The sequence below is a fragment of the Calonectris borealis genome, chromosome 3, assembly GCF_964195595.1.
Source record: "Calonectris borealis chromosome 3, bCalBor7.hap1.2, whole genome shotgun sequence".
Lineage (NCBI taxonomy): Eukaryota > Metazoa > Chordata > Aves > Procellariiformes > Procellariidae > Calonectris > Calonectris borealis.
This window is the reverse complement of record NC_134314.1, coordinates 66,123,400-66,145,237: the sequence shown is the minus strand read 5'-3', so window position 1 is coordinate 66,145,237 and position 21,838 is coordinate 66,123,400. Positions and strand designations below refer to the sequence as shown.

The 21,838-nt window shown below is 43.3% G+C and overlaps 1 protein-coding gene across 5 annotated transcripts in view; it reads right to left on the bottom strand.

Moving 5' to 3' along the window:
* ARFGEF3 (ARFGEF family member 3) overlaps positions 1 to 5,600 on the bottom strand; it is a 100,520-nt gene extending 94,920 nt beyond the window's left edge. For all 5 annotated transcript variants that reach the window (XM_075145937.1, XM_075145938.1, XM_075145939.1 and 2 more), the window contains exons 1-2: positions 5,285 to 5,600; positions 4,052 to 4,103 (exon numbers count right to left, since the gene is read on the bottom strand). In XM_075145937.1, the coding sequence (XP_075002038.1) occupies positions 4,052 to 4,103; positions 5,285 to 5,369 (137 nt within the window). In that variant the 5' untranslated portion in view covers positions 5,370 to 5,600. The remainder of the gene's footprint in view (positions 1 to 4,051; positions 4,104 to 5,284) is intronic.
* Positions 5,601 to 21,838: the final 16,238 nt, after the last annotated feature.

The window sequence follows — 21,838 nt, the reverse complement described above, 5'->3', positions numbered from 1 at the left end:
GTGTCTGTTCAGTTACCTTTTATGGATCATATTTCAGCCTCTAAAATCACAATGGAGAAACTGGCCAGGAATTAGCCAAGAACAGAGACCTGCTCAGTGTAGGTGGCTGGCCTTAGAATTTGTCATCTTGAAAATACTGAAGTGAATACAGCCCAACTTAGTAGCAAACAGTTGTTTGCTAGCAGACAACATTAAGCTCCCTTAAGCTATTTTCCATGTGATCAATTCACCAATTAAAACACCAGCATATCAATTTGTTTTATCTAATTCATTATTTAGAAGTCATCCATCCAGTCACCTTAAGCACCTAGTATATACCCAATCTTCACAACACCTGTTCATCAGAGACAAACATCATCATAGTAGGCAGCCAACAACAGACCAGTTACCAATGGGTTACGTGACTCTCCCTTCTCAAGAATTCACAGGATGTCTATGGCAAAGCCTTGAATTGACTTAAGGTCATTTCCATCCTGGTCCACTTTAATCTCCTGTAATATTTCATACCCTTGCTCAACACCTCTGATTACAAGTTAAAGTACTGAAAAAGCACACACATATTCTTATCTCAAGGCAGAGCTGACAGGACTCTGTGGGAAACTCCGTATTTGTTGGAGATTTGTATTTCTTTAGGAAGTGAGACGTTTAAATAATGCCCCTCACTAGAATTAATATGCAAGGTCACTAACCGGGATTTGGATTCATAAGTCCAATTAACATCAAAGGAAGCTGAACAGCAAAATAGTCTCATTTAGCTCCCTGAAGATATACCCAACAGATCTCTATCAAACTAATTAAAGAATGACACTCCACGCTGAATGTCCAGTCATTGCACTCCCTTGGGGTAAAAGTACCCCAGGTGCTCCCAAACATAGCAGGCACGTGCTATCTAAACTGCTACCAGACAAGTGCTGGAAACAGCTCCCATACAAATGCTACAGCTGAACCCCCTAACTAATTGCACGGACTTCAGGAAACTATCATGTGGCCTGCCCGCTGTTCAGTAACAGAAGCCCAACACAAAAGAAGAAGCTATGGATAGGTCAGGAGCAAGCCAGAATATAGAAGTAATCTACTCCAACAGTAAGGTGGAGATAAGTACATAAAAAACCCCGAACTCAACTAGTCATAGTCTGAGGAAATGCAAAGAGATAACTTGTCCTCCCCATTCTCACGCTAGGATCACTGTCTTAAAAGAAAACATTATAAAGAACCTCTACTCATCTAGAACTGTGGTTTCAAAACCAGCAAATGGCCTTTTACTTTTTAAGGGGGGAAAAAAAGGGAGTATGCAGTTTACACCTTCTCCTCCTCGTGAGCAGAATTCATTCTTCAGTTCCAGAAGGAAAAGAAGGACTTAAGTAAGGACATGGCCATCCTGTTAAACAGCAGTAACACCAGCACAACTTGCTAGTGGAAGCCAGATGCTGCTTTGTGGAGAAATAGAAACAATACTGGTTGGGGTACTTACTAGATTCACTATTTCTGAAACTGAGCCAGTATCTATCCCAACTGGACGTGGCAGATCATGAATCTCTGTCCCCCATTCTTATGCAGTATAGATGTGTCCTAGATCGTTAACTTCCCCAAATATACTGTAGAGAAGTGCTGATATACTTTCCTTGTATTCAGTATATTCTAAGGACACACCAAACTTTCCTACTAAACAAGCTGGAACATTTTCCCTGCATGCAGCACTCTAAATACTCTAATACCAGCTGCTGCTCTTGGAAGAGACCTCACAAATATATATTTTTCTCCTAAACTATTTTGCACACTGCCTTTAACACCTTCAGTATGTTACCACTATGGATCTCAGAGTTGTGGACTAGAGTCACTTCGTGGAAAGACGATACATACCTTCACTCTAACTCTAGTATCATGGAATATTCCAGACAATATCCCCAGGTTCCGCTATATTACAGCAGAAAGGGTGAATGGCAGATTGAAAGTGGATGAGCAGCCAGGGGCTGATCTGTGTTACAGCAGATGATGCAATCTGCACCTGATCAAGTTGAAAGCAGGAAAGGGGCATGGTCAGGATTCTCTATCCTGCGCTCATCTTGGCTGTATTTCTGGTCATTGCCATTGCTCTATTTTCAAGGCTATTCTTTCACAGTGTTAGGAACCAAGCCGTCACAGTGCTGTTCTTTAACAAATACCAAGCAAAGATGAACTTTTATTTAATTTGCACATCATGCAGGCGAACTCCAGCCCAAGATGTGGCCCAGTGTGCTGATCTGGAGTCTGGCAGTAGCTTGTTAGCAGAGAATGAAGAGTAACCTCAGAGTACTGGTGACAGCAACATCTCCCACACTGTCTGAGGCTGTGTGGCAGCACCATACCAAGGACCCCACAACAAAAGCTTTTATTCAAATTCTCTAGTGCACCCTTCATTTTGTAAAACATCCAGTAATATTGAGTGCATTGTTACTGACAAGTCTAACTTGTTGTCAAGTTAAGAGCTTACTTCATAATAGCTATACCTGTGAAGGATTTACAGTGGAAAAAACCCCAAATAAACAACTACAACATTAAGAACGTTGGAGGAAGAAAAGAAAAAGGTAGGCATATCTGTAAAGAAGCAGTAGACAAGTGAAAAAGGAAGAAATGTGGTAACAGCTAGCTAATTCATAAGGAATGAGAATAGTACTTAAAAACAGATACCCCAACACTGTATTAAAGATGAAAGGTGATAAAAGGGAAGATAAAGAGCCAAGTTTTCTCTAACCACAATGCCAAGTAAACATAATCTAATTCTAATGGAGCTCCTGGGAATTACTCATCCAGCTGTTCTCTGCTGCCCAACCTGTGTTGGAAGTGCATGTGTCTGGCACTGGTCACGTCAGACCTGTGCTTCACCCATTCCCCATTGACTTGAGGCCCTTTGTGGGCTGCAGCTGACAGGAGTTTAAAGCAGCAAAAGAACTGCTCTTATTCCTTCCCTATTTGGTGACTGCTCTGGAACAACTAGCTCTTCAATCCCTAATTTTCCTTGCACAAGCATATCTGAAAGGAGCAGTGGGGAGTAATGAGGTGGTAAAAATATTCTAAGGAGAGTAATATTGTGGTAAAAATGTGCCACTTCTGCCAGCAGCTAATAGTGTCCAAGAGGACTAGAGGACAGGACAAATTCATAGCAACACTCCTCTATACTCTTTTATAAACTCAATCATCTCTGACTAAAGTACCCTAAGAAGGGGTACCTTTGCATCTGATAGACCTCAATCAATTTCTTGCATCAATTTGCTGGGGTGCATTTTGAACCCTTGCAAACTTTTAGCATCCATTACATTTTCTAACAAGGCAAGTCTAAGCACTTCGCATCTTAACTATAAGCTGTGTGAAGCAGTATCCTCCTGTTTCGAACACTGCACTTGCTAGTTTGTTTTGATGTTTCTTAGTGGTTTTGTCAGAAAGGAAAATTTTGCCTATTTACTTTCTCCATAGCAATCAGAATTTCCAAAATGAGATCTTAAATAGCTCTACAAATGGGGGCAGTGCCACCTCCCTCATTTTATAGGTGTACAAATCGAAGCAGGAAGAAGGGAGAAGGCTTACTCAAGATAATCCAGCAGGCTAAAGGAAGAAGTAGGCATAGAAACTGTATTATTTTAGTTCCTACCCACTGTCCCAGCTATGTGGTGATATAACCTTTCAGTTTCTAGAATATTTATTTTCAGTAAACAAAAATTGATCTAGATTTAAAAGAAAACAAACACACTGAGAAGCATCATCACTTACACTGAAGGCTGTAATTTAGAAGAAAAACTCTTTAGACCATAAGACAGTCCTCTTTTCTAACCAAGTATCACCATTATACATATTCCTGCCCATTTTCACATGTTTCCTTACATTTCATTCATGGCTAGAGGCCAAGGGCTCATCAGCAAATTAACCATTACTACCAGCCTAGATACGTGTATCTACAAACTAAAGAAATCACATAGATTTAGCCCCCTCCTCGGCCTACCTCACTTTTAATTCAAGTTTTTATTTCAACTTTACAAATACTCACAGCTCCACAGGATTCAACATTAAATGTTCTTACCTTAGCTGATATGGAGGTATCTTGATAGCAGCATCAGCAGAATCCAAGGTTTCTGTATAACCAAAGGAAACAATAGGGCTTTTAAAAGAAACTTTTGAGTTCAACCATAGTAATACAATCTGGCTACAATCTCTGAACCAATGATCCTAAAATTTATACCTACTCCAGCTGACAGAACAATAATCACTGCTGCTCCAAGTCTCCAAAGATTTGCATGAATCTATCGGGACACTGGGTGCCCAATGAGAAGGCACTGACTACCATCTTTTCCTCAGTAAGCTCCCTTTCACATATCAGCACTTCAGGCAGCACACATACTAAAACTGGAACAGTATAGAAGATATTAGCATGGCTGCTGTGCAAGGATAACAGACAATTAACGAAGCAACCCATGGAACATCAAGCTGAAAGGCCAGTAATAAGACAGCAACAGGTATGAACTACCACAGATTGCTGTAACTATGTATGGATGAAAAATAAAAATTTAAAACAATTTTAAGTATCACAGTTATGCTGATGTAAGTTAAGGGTCTTGCTGACTAGGTAGTTAGCATCAAAAGCGTTTCAAGTCACAGCCAATCTCTGAAAATGAGTGGATGCTGCAATTTACCTAAGCTCATATTCCCTTAAAAGAAGAACTCGTTTTATTGATCATTATTTCCATTATACATCAAGGATGAAAAAGCTTATGGAATCCAGTCAAAAAAAATCCAGCTTTTAAAATAGATGCTTGAACATAAGCTAGCAGTGAAAACTGTACTGGAGGTTTTTTTTACGATGGAAAGAGGTTGGGGCGGGGAGGGAGAAGCCTTTAGAGAAAAGACATCACCACCAGCCCACCCCCCCCAACATGCAGAGAAACTGGTAGCTACTGATACCCGTATCTGCCTCGCAAGATCTACGAAGCAGACCCAGGAGGTGGGGGTGGCGAGGGACACGGACGCTCTCCGGGACCGCCAGCAGGTGCCACAGCCCCTTCCAGCAGCGCGGAGCTCCCGGGCACTTTGAACCGCCGGAGGCGCTCCGGTCCCTCCCCAGCCGCTGGAAGCTCAGCGGCCAGCGCGGAACAAGTTTGTTGAGGTCTCCCTGCCCCCGCCGTTACAAAACCTCCCCATCGGAGGCTCCTGCCCCGCACCGCTACGGGCAGGGCTGGGCTCCGCTCCGCTCCCCGGCGGGCAGCCCGGCCGCGGCGGGGTCAGCCTGGCGCCCCTGCCCGCACCGCCCACCTCTTACCGATGGCCCAGGTGCAGCTCTCCTTGATGGCCCTGTGCTTGCTCCCCGACGCCTCCTTCTGCAGCTTTCGCAGGATTTCTTCCATCTTGCCTCCCCCGGGATGCTGGCGTAGCCGCGGGGGCAGAGGAGGAGGAAGGCGGTGCGGGCGGCAGAGCGGTGCCGGGGCTGCCCCCGCCGCGGCCGTGCCTACGCGGGGACGGTGCGCGGCACCCCGCTGCCGCCCCGCCGCCGCTGATGAATCACACCGGGCTCCATGGCGGGGACACGTCAGTTGTTGCCGCTGCGGAGTCCCTCCTCCTCCTCCTCCTCTCCCACCCCGGGCAGGCCCCGGTGGCGCAGCCGAGCTGGGGCCGAGCCTGGCCCCGCCCGCCGCGGGCACAGCCCGGCGGCTGCGGCCTCCCCCCGCCCCGGCAGCGCAGCGAGTCCCTTCCCGGCGCTGGGGGGAGAGGCGGCGGCGGCTGCCGCCGACCGCAGAGGGCCCGGGGAGCGGAGCGGGGGACGGCGCCGCCGGACCCGGACCCCGCGGCGGCAGCCGCCCCCGGGGGAGGAACACGGCGCGGGCGGGCTGCGGCCTGGCCGGTTGCCATGGCGATCGGCGGCCTGGCCGGCGGGCGGGGGCGCCGGCAGCCCCTGCCTGCCTGCCCCGAGAAAGCGGGAGGGGCGGGCTTGGTGTCTGCCTGCGGTTGAGGCTCAGCGGCTCCAGCCGGGCGACTCGCGGGGTCTGGGCTTTGCAGGGCTGAGGCGGGCGCCTGCTCCTGGGCCCCTCCGGCCTCCCTGCCGCCCCGCTGCTGAGCGCGGCCTGGGCCTCCAGGGCTGGATTCCTATTCCCCAGCCACGCCAGGCCGGCGCTCCTCTCCCCGCGGTCCTGCTGCAGGGCAGCCCTTCTCTCCCGCCTGCGGAGCCACGCGGGGCGGGACGCAAGGAGTCGGGCCTGCACACCGACACCTGTGCGGGGGCTGGGCATCCTCTGAGATCAGTGGGATCAAATAAATGGCTGTGTGCCCTGCAGGGTCTACACCTTGCTTCCCAGCTGGCACGTACTGAAGGTCACGACTCAACTTACTCGCCTGTGCTTTGAGAAGCATGTGTACCCCTGTGTCCCCCCAACAAGCCAGCCCCCGGGAGAGAGAACAGCCACTCTGCCAGCTCAGACCTACCTCCTCATGCCCTGAATGCTTTCTATCCAGCAGAACTCCTGCCTTATCTCTAGGATAGGCTACTTGCCCTTTTAGTGACTCAGTTAATGTTAATTGAGTGCTTTAATGTCGTTGTCTCTGCTGCAGAATATCTCTCAAAAGATAGAGGAGGACAAACAGGAAAAGAGAAAGACAACAGATAAGAAAGGCAGTCCAGGTAGCAGCTGGCAGTATTAGCGGTTATGTCTCCTACTGCTAACTGGAAGAGTACCAATTGCGAATTACCAGACAGAATATTGGCACCTGGTGAATCAGCCGTAGCATTTCCCATAGGATACTGGGCTTTCAAAGGCTGTCCCTTATCCAAATACTTACAAGGGCTGATCCTGCTTGTGTTCGCAAGTATAATGAATGCATAATCCATAGTTGCATTTTAAGGCCAGAGTGTAAAACTTGTGTCTGAAGAAAAGGATTTAGAGTGATGCCAGAAAGGTTTGGAGATGGATAGGGAATGCCTAGAGCTACAATACTAAGGATTTAAAAAAAAAGAAAAGGCTTTAAAAGAAAGATCATTAAGCTTCAGATTCTAGGGCGTAAACCAACCTCTAAGAAACTGGAAGTAGTTTCCCAAAGTTTCTTATCTCTGACCATGCTCCACCACCTTCCTTGGAATTAACAACTGGTAATAGCTAGTGGCCAGGGTTGTCAGTGAACCGTGATGCTGTAAGTCAAGGCTCAAATTGAAGTGATGGTGAATTGTTCCCCACTTATGTGCTTCCTCTTTACTCTATGATGTGCTTAGTGGAAATGAGCATGGGGGTTGGTTTCTGTCTTTTCAAGTCTTTGATCTTTTTTTTTTCCTGCGGGGGAAAACAACAAAAAGGACTGTGATGGTGTTTAAGGTATTTTTAATGTAGAAATGACATATCAGAGATCATTTGGACCTGTGGAATGCTAACAGATAAATATGTATCTATTCATAGTAAATGATTAATTGCTTATTTTCAGGAAGCCACTGATGAAACTGAATTAATTTTGAATTTTAGATTATTTTCTAGCTATATGCATCATCAACTTCTCTGTGGTCTCTACAGGAAGCCCTTTGCAGCTGAACTCTTCACCAGAGCTACAGTGTTTTCATAGGTGCTGATGTCACTGAATCAGGATTTGCGTTTATTTATATTTTACTCACTGTCCAATGTCTTCAAGCAAAATGGATCCTGTGCTGCTAAACACTTTTTCCCAGCGGTATGTCAGCAGAGTGAAAGAAACAAGGGTCATGTTCAGGCTCTCTTGAGCATCTTAAGGCCTGCCTATAAAATTATGCAGATGGAAAAACAAGTAAGCCATGATGAATCTTCCGGAGCAAATGTACGTCAGAGTACCATAAGTCAGCTTGCTGACACTTCTCATATAAGGCCCTCCATCTCCAAATGAACAGGAGTCCATCCATCCTTGTCTCTGTTGTCTACAGTAAGCACATAAATACACAGTAACTACGTCCTGCTGGAAGTCAGTCACTGAATGCGCTTTGCACAGGGAGGAGGTCACATTTAATCATGCGCTTTGGGCTCCCCTTCAAGGCAAGTGGCCTAGAATGTCACAAGATCTGGAAGTCCAGGTATAGAGTAGGGATGATGGCAAAGAAAACTCCTATCTTCTGCCATGAAGAGACAGCTAAGCTTTCTATGGTCACGCTTACAGCTCATAAGTCCTCCTTGCCATGTCCTGACTGTTGAAAGCCAGCAGCCTTCTACAGTGGTAGAGGCTACCTAGGACTCAGCTCTGATGATCCCCTGCACAGCTGAAGCCTTGTCCAACTGGAATTCAGAAGGATCCTGTGCAGATCTGGTATCTGCAGGATGCAGTGGTTACATATCGCAAAGATGCAGTGGCAGATACTCAGCCTGCTTTTGGGACTCTCACCTGGCAGTGCTACTGATCTTCCGCATTACGTGAATGCAGATTATACCCCAGGATATATCTACGGCTCTGAACACAGCCAAGACCTGTGTAAGCAAAGCCAAGCTACTCAAGATAGATACCCACAGTAATAGAATTATATTAGTATATAGGCTCTCTGTCTAGGCTAGTAAGCAGAGTTAAGGAGTAGTATATGCTTGCCTTCAGGGATCTCCATGCTACTACGGCTCTGCTCCTTCCAGTAGCCAAGGAAGGCAATGTGGTGCAAGTTTAAATCTCCCCCCATGGCATATAGCTGTATTGCCCATACACACACCTGCCCTGTCACTCTAGTCTTTGAGATCCTAAAAAAGAACCAAATGTACAGTGGAAAATATGAGTCAAAGGCATGTTAGACTGTGAGATAATCACATATATTTGCTATTAGTTATTATCGCTCATGTATTTCCTGTGCTTTGGCCATTTTAACAATATGCTTGGTCAAGATCTCATTGTATACTGCAGATGCTGGACAGTGTGGACCAAAGAGATGGGCTGTGTTCCTGAGAACTTCCAGTTTAATTACAAAATACAAAAAATACCCTCTAATGACAGGAAAAACACCTGGTTTTATGGTTCAAAATGGTGCTTAGCCAGATTTTGCAAAATTACTTTTTTCCCAGAAGCACCCCCATGACTGGACTGACCAGACTTGCAAGAGAAGCATGGGCTCGGTTTTCCTCAGGAAGCTCTGTACGTATGACTCCCCTTATGTAGGACAAATTGCTCAAAAAACTTGAAGTGAAGGGGGCTGTAGCTGGGACACGGGCTCACCAGCACCTTCGTGACATCTGATACCAGAGGAAGGTACCCTTCCTTCCCTCTCCCAGAGGGCAGCAAGACCCTTGTCGGGGTTTGTTTCCAGTTTTGCCTGTCTAGACTGTAACCACATCATTGATGATAGGGTGGCATCTGTCATTGTTTGCCTGATTGCACGGTGAGTTACCAGAGGCTGGCTGAGTGCTCAGTGAAGTCATTCCTGAGCAGGTGCTGCTTTCTGCACCCTCCACAGCATGACCTTGCTGAACAAAGGCAAAGCACTGCAAAGCACTGCAAAGCACAATGACAACCGGTGCTGCTGAGCGCAGGGATTACAGAGTTAGTGGGAGCTGTGAATAAAGCTAGCATATATTCAGGACTGTCTGTTCAACATACATCGTTTATTCTGTAAAGAACAGTTGAAGCAAAAGTAAAGTCTTGAGATCCATGGCAGGACAGAAATAAGAGACAAGACTCTCTGGCTCTGCTGAGACATACTTTCTGCAAAGACAGAGGAAAAGCAAAAATCCCCTTAACTGCCTTCAATCTACCATAACCTTATCATCTCCCTGCGGAATTGCAAAGGCAATCGAAGAGGGTATCAGGAATGCAGAACAGCTATTCTGGGTCAGATCAAGGTCCTCTTTACCCAGTAGCTTATTTCTGACAAAAGTTAGTTGGGGATTCTTAACGAAAGGGTAGAAAGAGTATAGTGCCCCTTCCTCTGGTAAACTCTCACAGTTCCTATTAATTTGCAGACTAGGTACTACCTGAGACAGTGGTTTTATCTTTATGTATTCAGGAATACCTGACAGATTTTTCTTCTGTGAATGTATCTAATTCCTTTTGAACCTTTTTATGCTTTTGACCTTCACAGCCATCCTGTGGCAACAAGTTCTACAGCTGAGTTGCACACAAACAAAAGAAAATACTTTTTTCGCACAGTTTTACCTTCTTTTTGCTTAGGTTTTTGATGCTACCTAGCTTTTGTACTGTGAGAAAGACTGCATAAGCTTTCCCTATTCACGTTCTCCCCACCATTCATGATTCCTTATGCACTGAGAGTGTCTCCCCTCAGCTGTTTTTATTCCAGTCTACAGTGGACTATTCTTTTTAATCTTCATACATGATCTTTGGTCATACTGATTGCCCTTCTCTGTACCATTTCCAGTTCTGCTCTACCCTGAAATATGAGAGTTTGGAAAGAAGAGTGAATACATGGAAAAAGGCAGCATGAAGATTTGAACTATAAAAGCTCTCTTTCTTCCATCAGACTTTACTGAAAATGCTTCGAGGGGAAAGGAAATTACAACTAACTGTGGAGTTAAACTTGGTATCACAAGAGTTCCAAGTTGGCCAGACAGCTAAACTTCAGAGGACTCATTGTGTCCCATCCTTCTCTCTGCAATCCAGAGGATTCCCATAGCCTTATCTATGGAAAGAGAGCTTAAAAGTGTAACAGCAGTGCATTCAAAGGCTCAGGATTGTACCATTTGGACATCATATATTTGGAATATGCAAAACTGGCAAAACCAAACTCTCTGAAGCTGTGTCTAGAAAGACACTGAACTGACAACTTGTCATATAGCTGAATGACATGTAGGTCACTCAAAGTTACAAATGCATTATACATATTGGGGCCATAAACTGCTTTGAAATCCGTTGTGGCCTTTGAGAAAAAGATGTCTCTCATTATGAGGAAACAAGGACATCATGGCATCTACAGCTGTCAGATGCTTGTGATGCCAAGTCAAGAAAGGTCGTCAAGACCTAACTACACCTCTGCCGGCCAGGAAATGGATTGTGATTTGCATACCCTGTTTGGTCTTAAGCAATAGGTAAATAAATAGGTTGAAGTACTAGAAATATTCCTTAGAAAAGCTGAAATTGTGTAAGTTTTCAACCTAATATGCTCTTTTTAAAACAGATAAATAGATTTTCAGGCCACTATTTCAAATTTTAATGTATGGCTCCCCTGTGACATCCCGAAATTTGTTAAGTATAGTGCAAAGTAAAGAGAAGCACAAAGGGACAGGTTAAATAGAAGTTTATTTAATAGTGTTGATTTGCAGGTGCTGTTCTGCCACAGATAGATCAATCTGAAATGAATTCCCTGGTTTCAGGGGAACGTTGTCAGTTTTACAATGCAATAGTGGCAAAACTCAAGTCAGGGCCTTCTTTTTATGCATTCATATAATATTCACATATAAGGACTGAACATGAGAAAATTTCTCCCTTTTCTTCTCCATGCTGCCCCCAAACTCCCTGAGATGTGGTTTGACTCTGTTAGTCAATGGTGCTTATTTTGCCAACTTTAAAGACCAACTTAGAAGATTTAAAAGATAAAATGTTCTGAATTAAGAGAGCAAGTTATTTCCAGAACATAGTTAGGTTCCTGTTTAGTATGCTTTTTTATGCACAATAGTAAGTAGGAACTTATTTCAAGGAAGGTAAGCCCTGGACTCCAAAAGCTCTTCCAAAGAATGTAAGGATCTATTACTCCCCATATGCTCTTGTCCCTGCAGACACTACTTCTCATCATCTCAAAGGTAGAGCACGTTCAATACTTCCAACATGAATTAGGAGACTATCAATTACTTCTACATCTCTCTCTGCCATCTGACCGGCACAGGACCGAGTTCCTGGATTTGACACTTAAATTGCAAATTAACAGTAAAGTCGACCTGTAAGTAGACCTGTGGTGTAGTCACATGCTTGGAGGTTTTCCTTGGGATGTTCTTCAAGACAGCAGTTTGCTATAAGCTGACTGATGAACTTGCATATTGAGTGATGCCCTTTTCTATTTCACTACTAGTATTAATCAATGTGAAATCAATGCTCAGATTGTTATTGGCATATACTTTCTGGAGATATAATCAGAGAGAACATAGCATTCAGCTTCCAACTTGCTAAGAGTAGATAGTAATTGCCTCTAAGTCATGATCCGAAAATCCAATGCTAAGTGGATATTGAACCACACAAAAGCTCTTATTACAGCAATAGGCACACAAGCACACAGCCTTGTAGGCTTGAGGGAGAGCACTGTTACCCAAATGTATGTTTTTTAAGGCTTTTGGAAATTGCTCTTACATTAAATGGAAAATCTAGCAGAAAGACACAGCGTTTCCCAACCTGTATTTTCAAAGGGGATTTCGAAGAATGGCATTGCAGAGTTCTGCGTTTGGATTTCAGTAGCTTCCAGATCAAATATACTCAGTCTACAAATGAAAAACCTTGGGGAAAAAGGGATCTAATAACCAAGGCCACAGATCCATCTGGTTTCTATTAGATTGGATTCCTTGCCATCTACGGTGTACTATAGGGTAAGCAGAAAGAAAAAAGGTGAAAATGTTTGGGAGATTATTTGAATGATGGTCCTTTAAAGAACAATGACTGTTTATAGGGTTAAAGTCTGAATGTATTTAGTTGGCTTGATCTTAAACATACTTAGCCGAAGCCTTGCTTTCAGTACTACTGTAAGCCTCACTGATTTCAGCAGTACATGATTGGACCTATAGCACTCTTTTCCCGCACATTATGTTGCCACAGTTGCAAGCAGCAGAACTGTCTGATTTCAAGTCTCACTGATGCGAAAAGAGAGGGGCTTGCCCTTTACTTTTGCAATGTGCTCTCTCTCTCTCCTTTGATCTGTAAGAGCTTGGATTGCTGCACAGTAGCTGCACTGGTTTGCCCATTTTTATTTTTTTTTTCTGAGCCTGTAAGGAACAGGGAGATAGGAATAATAAGAAGCCAGACCACTGGACTGAAGAAGATTGCTCTTTTATTGGAGGATAAGGTACTTGCCTTTTCAGGTACTTAATTTCTCAGAATAATTTTGTGTATATGGCATATTTTACAAAAAGACATTATTTAAACACCAATGAATGTGCAGACGTGTACAATAATATTTGACGTTTAGCTTGAATTAAAGATGTTCTGAATTAATATTGCTATGATTTCCTGACAGCTAGTTTACAAGAGTTGATGACTCTCTTTTCTTTTTCACCTGTCTTTGCTATTCTGTCTGGTATATTCTCATGCTTAGTTAGAATGTACACACAAAAGCGCAATTATTAGAAGAACATTGAGATGCAGCTTGTGCATTGTGATAAAAGTGTAGATGCTCATCCAGCTTCATGACTCCTCACAGTCCCAGCCTCCTTGTTCACTCTGCCCAGTTCTGCCCTTGCTCCTCTGTGCCTCATCACATCTCCTCTCCTTCTGCAGGTGCTTTCAGCTATTCTCACTGCCCTCCTGTCCCACACTTCTTCCTAGGCCAGTCATAGTTCGCCTTGTACACGCATCAGCCTACCTTGCCCCTTGCCTCAGTCAGCCCTTCTGTCTATGTCTTTTTTATTTAAAAAAAAATGAAATCTATCCCTTTGTAGATCTTTAGAGTTAGATGACATATTCCTGTATGTGGGACAGTTCTGAATTAGGTTAGAGTAACTTGGACTGAGCTATGTGTTACTGCAGTACTCTCTGTTTAGGACATGAGTAACCAATTTATGTTTAGGTTTGGCACTGCTAAGTTACACAGACACTATTATGGTACAAGATAAGCAAGTCTGCTTGCTCTCAGCTCCTGCATCACACGCTAATGACCGCCTACAGGTGTGCAGGTTTACAAATACAGGAAAACTTTTGTTTAGTCCCTTACAGTGCAGAGTATTAGCATATAACTACAAAAAGACTCTTCAGATAAAATCTAGTGGCCTTACTGAACATGTATAGACTGATTTTCTGAAATTTGGAGAGATTTGGACAGATTTTTGGATTTCAAAAATGCAGCAAAAAGCATAACTCTGATACATAAGCCATTCATGCATTTTGTTTTAATTCTTCATGACAACAAACAGGGACAGTACATCTTCTCAAAGAAAGGTTATCAGATTGTATTAACATTGGCAAAACATTACCTTCTCTCTTTTGTTTAGAAATAGTGAAACTAATCTGATCGAAATGCAAAGCAATCAGCCCTGCTCCCATCCAGATGGAAGATTTCAGCCCCAGTTAGTATTTGGCAAAGTGAGTGAAAACGAGATTGTACTGTGGCAGTTGCCAGGTAACCTTAAGGTAGTCCCACCTGTAATGCCAGCCAACTTTATAAATGATATATATATTACAGATACAATATTTATTTCATACAGTCACATGTCATTAGTAATGAGAATATTGTTCATTTAATTTACTGTGCCTTTTCTGATTTGTGTGGAAGATGAAAACATTATCTTCTTAAATACCAAGAGTCTAACTTGAATAATTTCTTCATTCAGGAACGAATTAGTCCAATCATTGCTCATGTCAAGAGTAAGCTGATCTTTATGTGCAGAAGAGCAGAGCATCATTGACTCATTAACGAATAGCAATGCAGATATTAGAATAAGAGGATTTATTTGTGTTACCTAAGGATATATAAATACAAAGTATATGAAAAATAAATAATTGTCTCTCTCTTTTCTTTTTTTTAATTAGGCTCCCAGGTTCCATTTGTTTCCTTGTGCAAAATGTTGTAAACTAATTTACTATTATTGGCCACTGAATGAAGACACAGCTTCCTGCAGCAGGGGTTAATCGCTGTTACAGGATTTCCCTTCAGCGGTGGAAGCAAGTCCTGTAGCTACCACAATGCTTCCCAATATCACAGCTTAACACACCTGACATATTTCTTGTAGTTGCCAGATGCTTCAGTGTATATGCATCCACGCTAGCCTCTGAGGAGGGCAGCAGCAATCCCTGTATTCTCTGCCTTCATTCTCAAAGGCTGTTGCTGTAAATAGAGGTTAGCCACCGTGGGTATTTGCAAGACTGTGAGCTGACGCAGGTCCTTCAAAGTCACAGAAGATGGTCCAGTAGAGTTACACCAGCAGAAGAGGTAGGCCCATTTTTTTTTATGCTGAAGCATATATATACACACCACAATTTAAAGTCTCTAGTTTCATAATCCTAAGAGAAAATCAAATGTCTGGATGCTAATTAAATTTTATTAATTAACTTAAAGAGAAATTCAAGGAATAGATTTACTGCTTGTTAATCTTTTCATTAATGATCTTTGCCTATTATGCTCACAATGAGTCCAGTTCTACAGGAATTTGCATTCCACAAATATTCCATGAATACAACACATTAGATTATAATTTCATTTCTTAAAGGAAAACCCTTGAGTAGGCATTACAGTGATTTATGTTATGTTGCATGGATGGTTCAGGTCTTTTGTCTTTGTGCTTAACAATGCAGCAAGAATATAACAAGCTGCATATCGATACGAGGATTTATCACTGAGTGCAAAATGTAAGCTTCCCACGGATGATGCATCTTTATTGACACCTGCATGTGCTGAATCTCATAACTTTTTTCGCCCCTGCTAATTATTTGCCCCATTAATCTAGTCACCTCAATGCTTTCTGATGGTTTTTCTCTAGCAAACTAGCTGCATAGATTTCCCAAATCCTCACATGGCCAGAAAACCACAATCTTCGCACTTGTGTTTGTTTAACTTTTTCCTTGTTGAACAGGCACTGGGACATATTTTCAATGAATGCCTTCTGTGCTTCTCACATCTCTCACAGCCTTGCTGTGGTGTTCCATTACCTACAAAAGCCATTTATTGCCTCACGTATTCCTCCACCATGGGCATTATCCCTTAAATAATTCACACCCCATTTTGCCTTACTGCCTGAGCTGCAAACAATATAAAAAATATTTAAGGACAGTCTTTACATAAAGCTCACATAATTTCATATAAGTACAGTTGAACCCTCTTGTGGAGTCAGGTTTGCTTCAAGAAAACTCCAGCTCAGCAGGAAATTTACTGTGTCGTGTGTGAACTGTTTCCCTCATGATTTGTGTCTGAATCATGAGAAAAGAACATCTTCAGTGCAAGCTGCATTGTTGGCAGAGCATATACAGGCAGTTAAATCACTTTTATCTTCTTGATGCTTGTGTGATTTGTTCTTTTTGTTTGGTTGGGGTTTTTTTTCCATTTACAATTGGGGGCAGAGCAGATGGCAAAGGCTTAGCTTGATGTAACATGTCCATAAAATACGCAAAGCTGTCAATGAGCCTTCTTTCCAGCAGGCCTATTTCACTTTCAGGAGGATTTTTCTTCCACTGGCTGGAATGAACCTCAAAAAAGTATGACTTTAGGAAGAAATGAGTAGCTCTATGAGCAGCAAAAGTTAATGGTTCTGCGGTTCTCTGTGAGCTCACTGTAGAGCTTCTCCTTTAGGGGAGGAAGGCAGTACTCTGGGATTCTCTCCTCCACAAGGCAATGTGTTTTGACGAAACTTGTAGGAATTCCTCAGTTTTGCTGCTTCTGCTCTTCTGTCACTAAAAGGTGTTTTGGGGAAGTAGGGAGTGGCAGGAAGCTGGCAAAGTCATAGAGTCATCAGCACTGCATGTGTTCGTGGCTTGGTAGAGCCAATCACATCAGTCTCATTAAGTTCTTCTCATCAAGTTCCAAAAGAAAAAAAAAAACCTTAGATTTTTGCTGCCATAGGATTTGAGCTAATTCCTACAGGTTCCTTCTGACGGTGTAACTTCAGAAGCTATTTCTGCTGTTATTTCTGCTGCTAGGAGTGCCCAGCTTGTGCCAACATATACAGCCCTCTACAAATAGACAGTAAAGACAGGCTTTACCTGAAAACACTATCTAAACAGAAAACACAGGTAAAACAAACCTTACTTTTGCTGATTTCTTAGCTAAAGAAATGATGGCATGGACTGCTTAAATGATTTGCCCAAGGCCACACACAGTGTCTGAGGAAGAGCTATGTCTGAGGCAGAGCTGCGAACAGAAAATTTCTCCTAAGCCACAGTTCAGTGCGTTAAGCACAGTTCATCCTTCCTTTTCAGAGTACTACTATGTAGTAGCATATTATTCAAAGTTGCTGACAAGTCTGAATAGCTCTTTTTCTAACAAATGAAGGAGTGGCGGTTGGCAAAAGGTAATAATAGCACTGGGCAGCAAAGATTATAACTGCCTGTGCCATACATTGTATTATACATTTTATCTTTACATGCTCCCTTAGAGAAGCACAAACAAGAATACAAAGGAAGCTGAAATCTGACACCTGCCTATAATTTATAATACTCATTATATTTTTTGGGACAGCCGTCTCTTGGCAAGGTAAATTCTTTTATTTATAGGCAGGGGCTGCTCATGATTTGCATGCTAATGCATTCACATCTGCAAAGCCTATAAATTAGCCTCCAGCTCATTATGGCAATGCCATTGTCCTACTTGCCAGTATGTAATCTAATCCCAAATGTTTCAGATGTCCACAAAATAAAACCAGCCCGAGGGAAAAGCTTCACTGGTCCAGTATTAGCACACCAAAAAGCATGCCGCTCCCCCCCCCCAAAAAAAAAAAAAAAAGAAAATAACATAAAATGACTGGAGGAGAGAAAACCGCTAAGTATTTCAGAAAGATGAGCCCAAAAGCCTAACACTCAAGAAACTGAAAAGCTGTTGCTATGTTTTAAGCTGCTTATGCCAGTTCAGCCGAAAGAATGTATTTATAGCAGCTTTTTAATGGGCTCCCTATAAAAGTATCTTCATAGAAGATTAAGTCATTTGGCTGTGCATCGTGATTGTATCCTAATGTGTCATACATGAACACTCTTGTTATTATTACTGTTTACATTCTGGTTGTGCCTAGCTATCTGAAACAGACACTGAGGACCTTTTCATTGGTCTCCCTTATAAAGGCCATCCCTACTTTCAGGTAGTCAGGAGTTTATGATTATGTCAAGATTTTGCCCCTTCTTTAAGCTGGCAAAAAGATGAAACGCAGCGTAGGCAAAGCAGGCTCATAGAGCACATATCCTCTCCCATCCAGATGTGCGGGTGCCTCCTGTGTTAATTCACTTTGTCAAAGTTAACTGGATGGTACAAGACCGCTGGCCCCACAAGTAAACGTTCAGCTTCTGAAATCTCTGCAGGCTCAGCTTTGCTACTATGGGTAGGGTGAAGGGTACTCTCCACCAACCTCAGATAAGTTCTGGCTCTCTTGTAACTTCCATCTGGTTACCTTTAACTGTGCTGAGACACATAGGCATGCCCATCCTTAAAAAAGAGAAAAGTGAAACCCATACAAATAAACCCCAAACGCTACCTACATCACTGGAAAGATCTTAAACAGGGTGACAGAGCTGCTGTCAGCAAGCTCTCACCCGCTGCCCAGACTTGCTTCTGCATTTCCCTACTGCTTGCATCCTCTGGCCTTTTCATCTCTTCCTCCCAACTTCTCCACCTACTCTTCCCTGGCTGAAGAGTCCTCAGAAACCTCCCTTCTTTGCTGGCCTACAGCTATAGGTAAGTGATCGTAAATGAGAAGGTGGCCTGAAACAGGAGAGCTTTGACTGAGGCTTCAGAGTGGGAGGGGGCAAGGCACAGGTCATTGCACAAGTGGGATGTTGGATCCAGATGTACCTGCATGCAGGAGATGTAGCAGTATCTTTATTAAATTTCTTTATTGAATTCTGTTTAATAATAATAGCGGGTTATTTATTTATTTACCTGTAACTCTCTTGTTTGTCAGAGTAGGTGGGAGAGGAGCAGAAAAGCAGGGCTCTGCATGAGTCATAACCCAGAAAAAGCTCTGCTGAGAATATAGCTCACACTGCTCTGCAGCGTAGCCCAGGTGATAAGCATCAGTGTTGCTCTTGTCTCCATGTTGTCCATCTCGTATTACCGTGAATGACAAGATTCTCTATGATGTATTCAAATGGGGCTGTAGGTAGAGGTAGGAAGGTACTTTACCATTTCATCTTCTTATATTTGTCTTTTTCATACTACCAAAGAAAGGGGAATTGCAGCATAAAGAAAAATAACTACTTGTTTAGAACAAACATAGACATATAGAAAAAAAGGTGTTACTTTTAAATCCAGGATTTTGACCTCCATTCTGTTCAACTGTACTTTTGATCTTGCAAAGAATTGCATGAGGCTAGATCCAGCTATGGGGCCCAGGGAGGGTTTATACATCTCTGCTGCTTATCCCACTACACGAGTGGGCAGTGCCCATGCGTGAGCCACACCCCTGTCACCCCTGCAAGTGGCAGATAGCTGGCAGTCTTTCTTTTAAATATAGGAGAGTCCCAGTGAAGCCTGTGGGACCTTCCTATCTAAGAGCTGAGCACAGAGTGAGGGAACAACAGGGCCTGGCACTCTTGCTGAAATCTGCGGTTCAAGCACGTGTTTAAAGGCAGCCTTCCTGCCCATATTAGGAGCCGGGCTGCTCGGTGCTACGTCTGGGATGAACTTCTCACAGACGGGCCCTGGAGCGGTCACTGCTGGATGAGGACCACTGGCTGCATCCACGCTGCTCTGAACGCGCCGAGCTGGGGATGGCAGTGAGCACTGATCTGGGTACCTCTCCTCTGCACGTCTGCCTCACCCAGAAGCTAAAGATCATTTGGGGCTGCTGAGGTGCTGGACATATGAGGTCCTGTATGTCCCACAGAGAGCGAGCGAGCTCTGGGTGTGCCTGGGAGCTGCCCTCGTAGGCTGGATGTCTGCACGGGCACCGCACCTCGCCCGCCAGGCTCCTCCAGCCCTGCAGCAGACTGTGCCGACAGACTCTGAGTGGTTGCAAGAGATTCCAGTATTTGAGTAGTTTATCGATGGCTCCCGTGTTTATTGTGTTTCTTCTTTTCCCAGCAGAATGGAGGGTGGAATACACTGGATGTTACTGTTTAGATACTGCACTGAAAAATACAGTGTCAGCGCCTAGACAGAGCTGATTCGCATCCCATTTCTAATTGCATTCACTTTCTGAACATGGCATAATCTCCTTTACAATAATATGTGTGGGAAAAAAAATCTTGGTAGCATTTTTGTTCAGGTGACCTGTGATAAAGCCTCATTTTCTCTTTTCTCTGCCTATTGTGCTTTTCTTTAAACTTTTGATGAACCTATATTTTGGACCTAGTTCTTTCATGCTTTGTATCACAGAGATCCAAGGAATTATTTCTTCACAAACGGTAGCAAAAAAAAGCATGCAAAGGCTAGAAACAGGCATGCTGTAAAGAGTTTAAAAACATTTTCCTCTGTGTGTATTTAACAGTTTCCATCTTTGCCATATGTTCTTTCCCTCATTAATTTGCCTTTTAGATTGTTCTTTAACACTTGCCTATTTTCTTGCTTCTGCAACAGAAGGGAAGTTGATCTTTCATTTGTTCCGCAAATATTCCTTATTGTCCCAGGTTTTATTGCCCCATCTGTTATTGTGTGATCAATTGAAGTCTCTTGTCGTCTCGCTTTTCCAACTGATCACACTATACCACAGGTTATATTTCAATGTAATTGCTATCTACTGTATGATGTGTAAACTAGAAAGAGAGGAGCAAAAAGATGAGAATATTTTTCCCCTGCCTACCATTCCTCTCTTTCTCTGTAAGCACATATCTTCAGTGCTTACTTATTATCGGTGACAGTGTTTAAACTAAATCCCTCATCTCCACTCTTTTCTACGCAAATCCAATGCTTCCATCTCAGTGTTTACTACTTTAAAGTACAAAAATATTTACAGAACATGCTCATCAACACTTGAGAGAAACGGGTAGATACTGTCACACTTCAAGAGCTGAAGCAACACTTCCTTGCAGCACCCTTGCCAAAATGGAAACTTCTCCCTTCAAGCACAGTGTTTCCCCATTCTCTCTCCTCCATCTCCCAGCCCTCTCCTACTGCTCCCAAATGCTTGGTCATGCACGGTTGTGTTAACTCTGTGTGTGTGTGTGTATTTTTAAAACTACTTTTTCTCCCAGTTTTTTAGGCATTTATAGACACTATCTTCTGCAAAATCCTCTTTCATCTTCCTGCACTCAGCTCTATCTATCACAGCAAGGTGTTCAAGGTCTGCTTTTAAAATCAGAGGTACAGTACTGTTTCTGCAAGGGGAAGCTAACCCTGTAAGTGTGATCGAGCTGATTTGAAGAAGGCGAGTCTTTTGCAGCAGGACAAATAGATGGAAATTTCTCCTATCTGTCCAGTGCTACGGGAGAGAAGACTCAGCATTATAACTATTTATAACTATTGCTTTTCGTAATAGAGCAAAATGGGTCAATGCCAGGGAGGAACACGGAGGCAGCTCCTACTGTAACAAGGCTTGGGAGAGACTGCGTAAGAAACAGCACCCCCAATTTGCCCCTGAAATAATGACGCAAAGTATTGACATTCATGCATGCTGCATGAATCCAGTGTCACGTCCACATGTGCTGCTAATTTGGTGTTGTGATCCCTCATTTGAGCATGTACTTAAAGACCAGACTGTCTCTTAGAAACCAGGCCTCGGTGGACTAAGCTATTGGGTGAGTCATTTACAAAAGCTAAACAAGGCCTTTAATGTGGAGCTGTGCAATGAAATGTACCCTGTCTGCTTCTGGATGTGCACGTGGAGGGTAAATTTACCCCAAAAGCTCCTGATGCTGCTGCTGGGAACCAAGACATCATTTTACAAGAGCTGCCTGTGCTGAGGCTGGAAAGAACAAAAAATGTTACAGTCTTCTACAGTGCTGTGTGGGCAGGTTTGAGATGAGCATGGCTTTACAGAGGGGAAGGAGGAACTGCAACAGGAAATTCGGATTAATGCAAGGAAATGCTAATGTTGGTGGAAAGGAAAGCTGCTGTAAATCTATCAAGCCAAATATATTTTCCTCAGGAATGAAAAAGTCTTTCTAGATTTGACTGTTT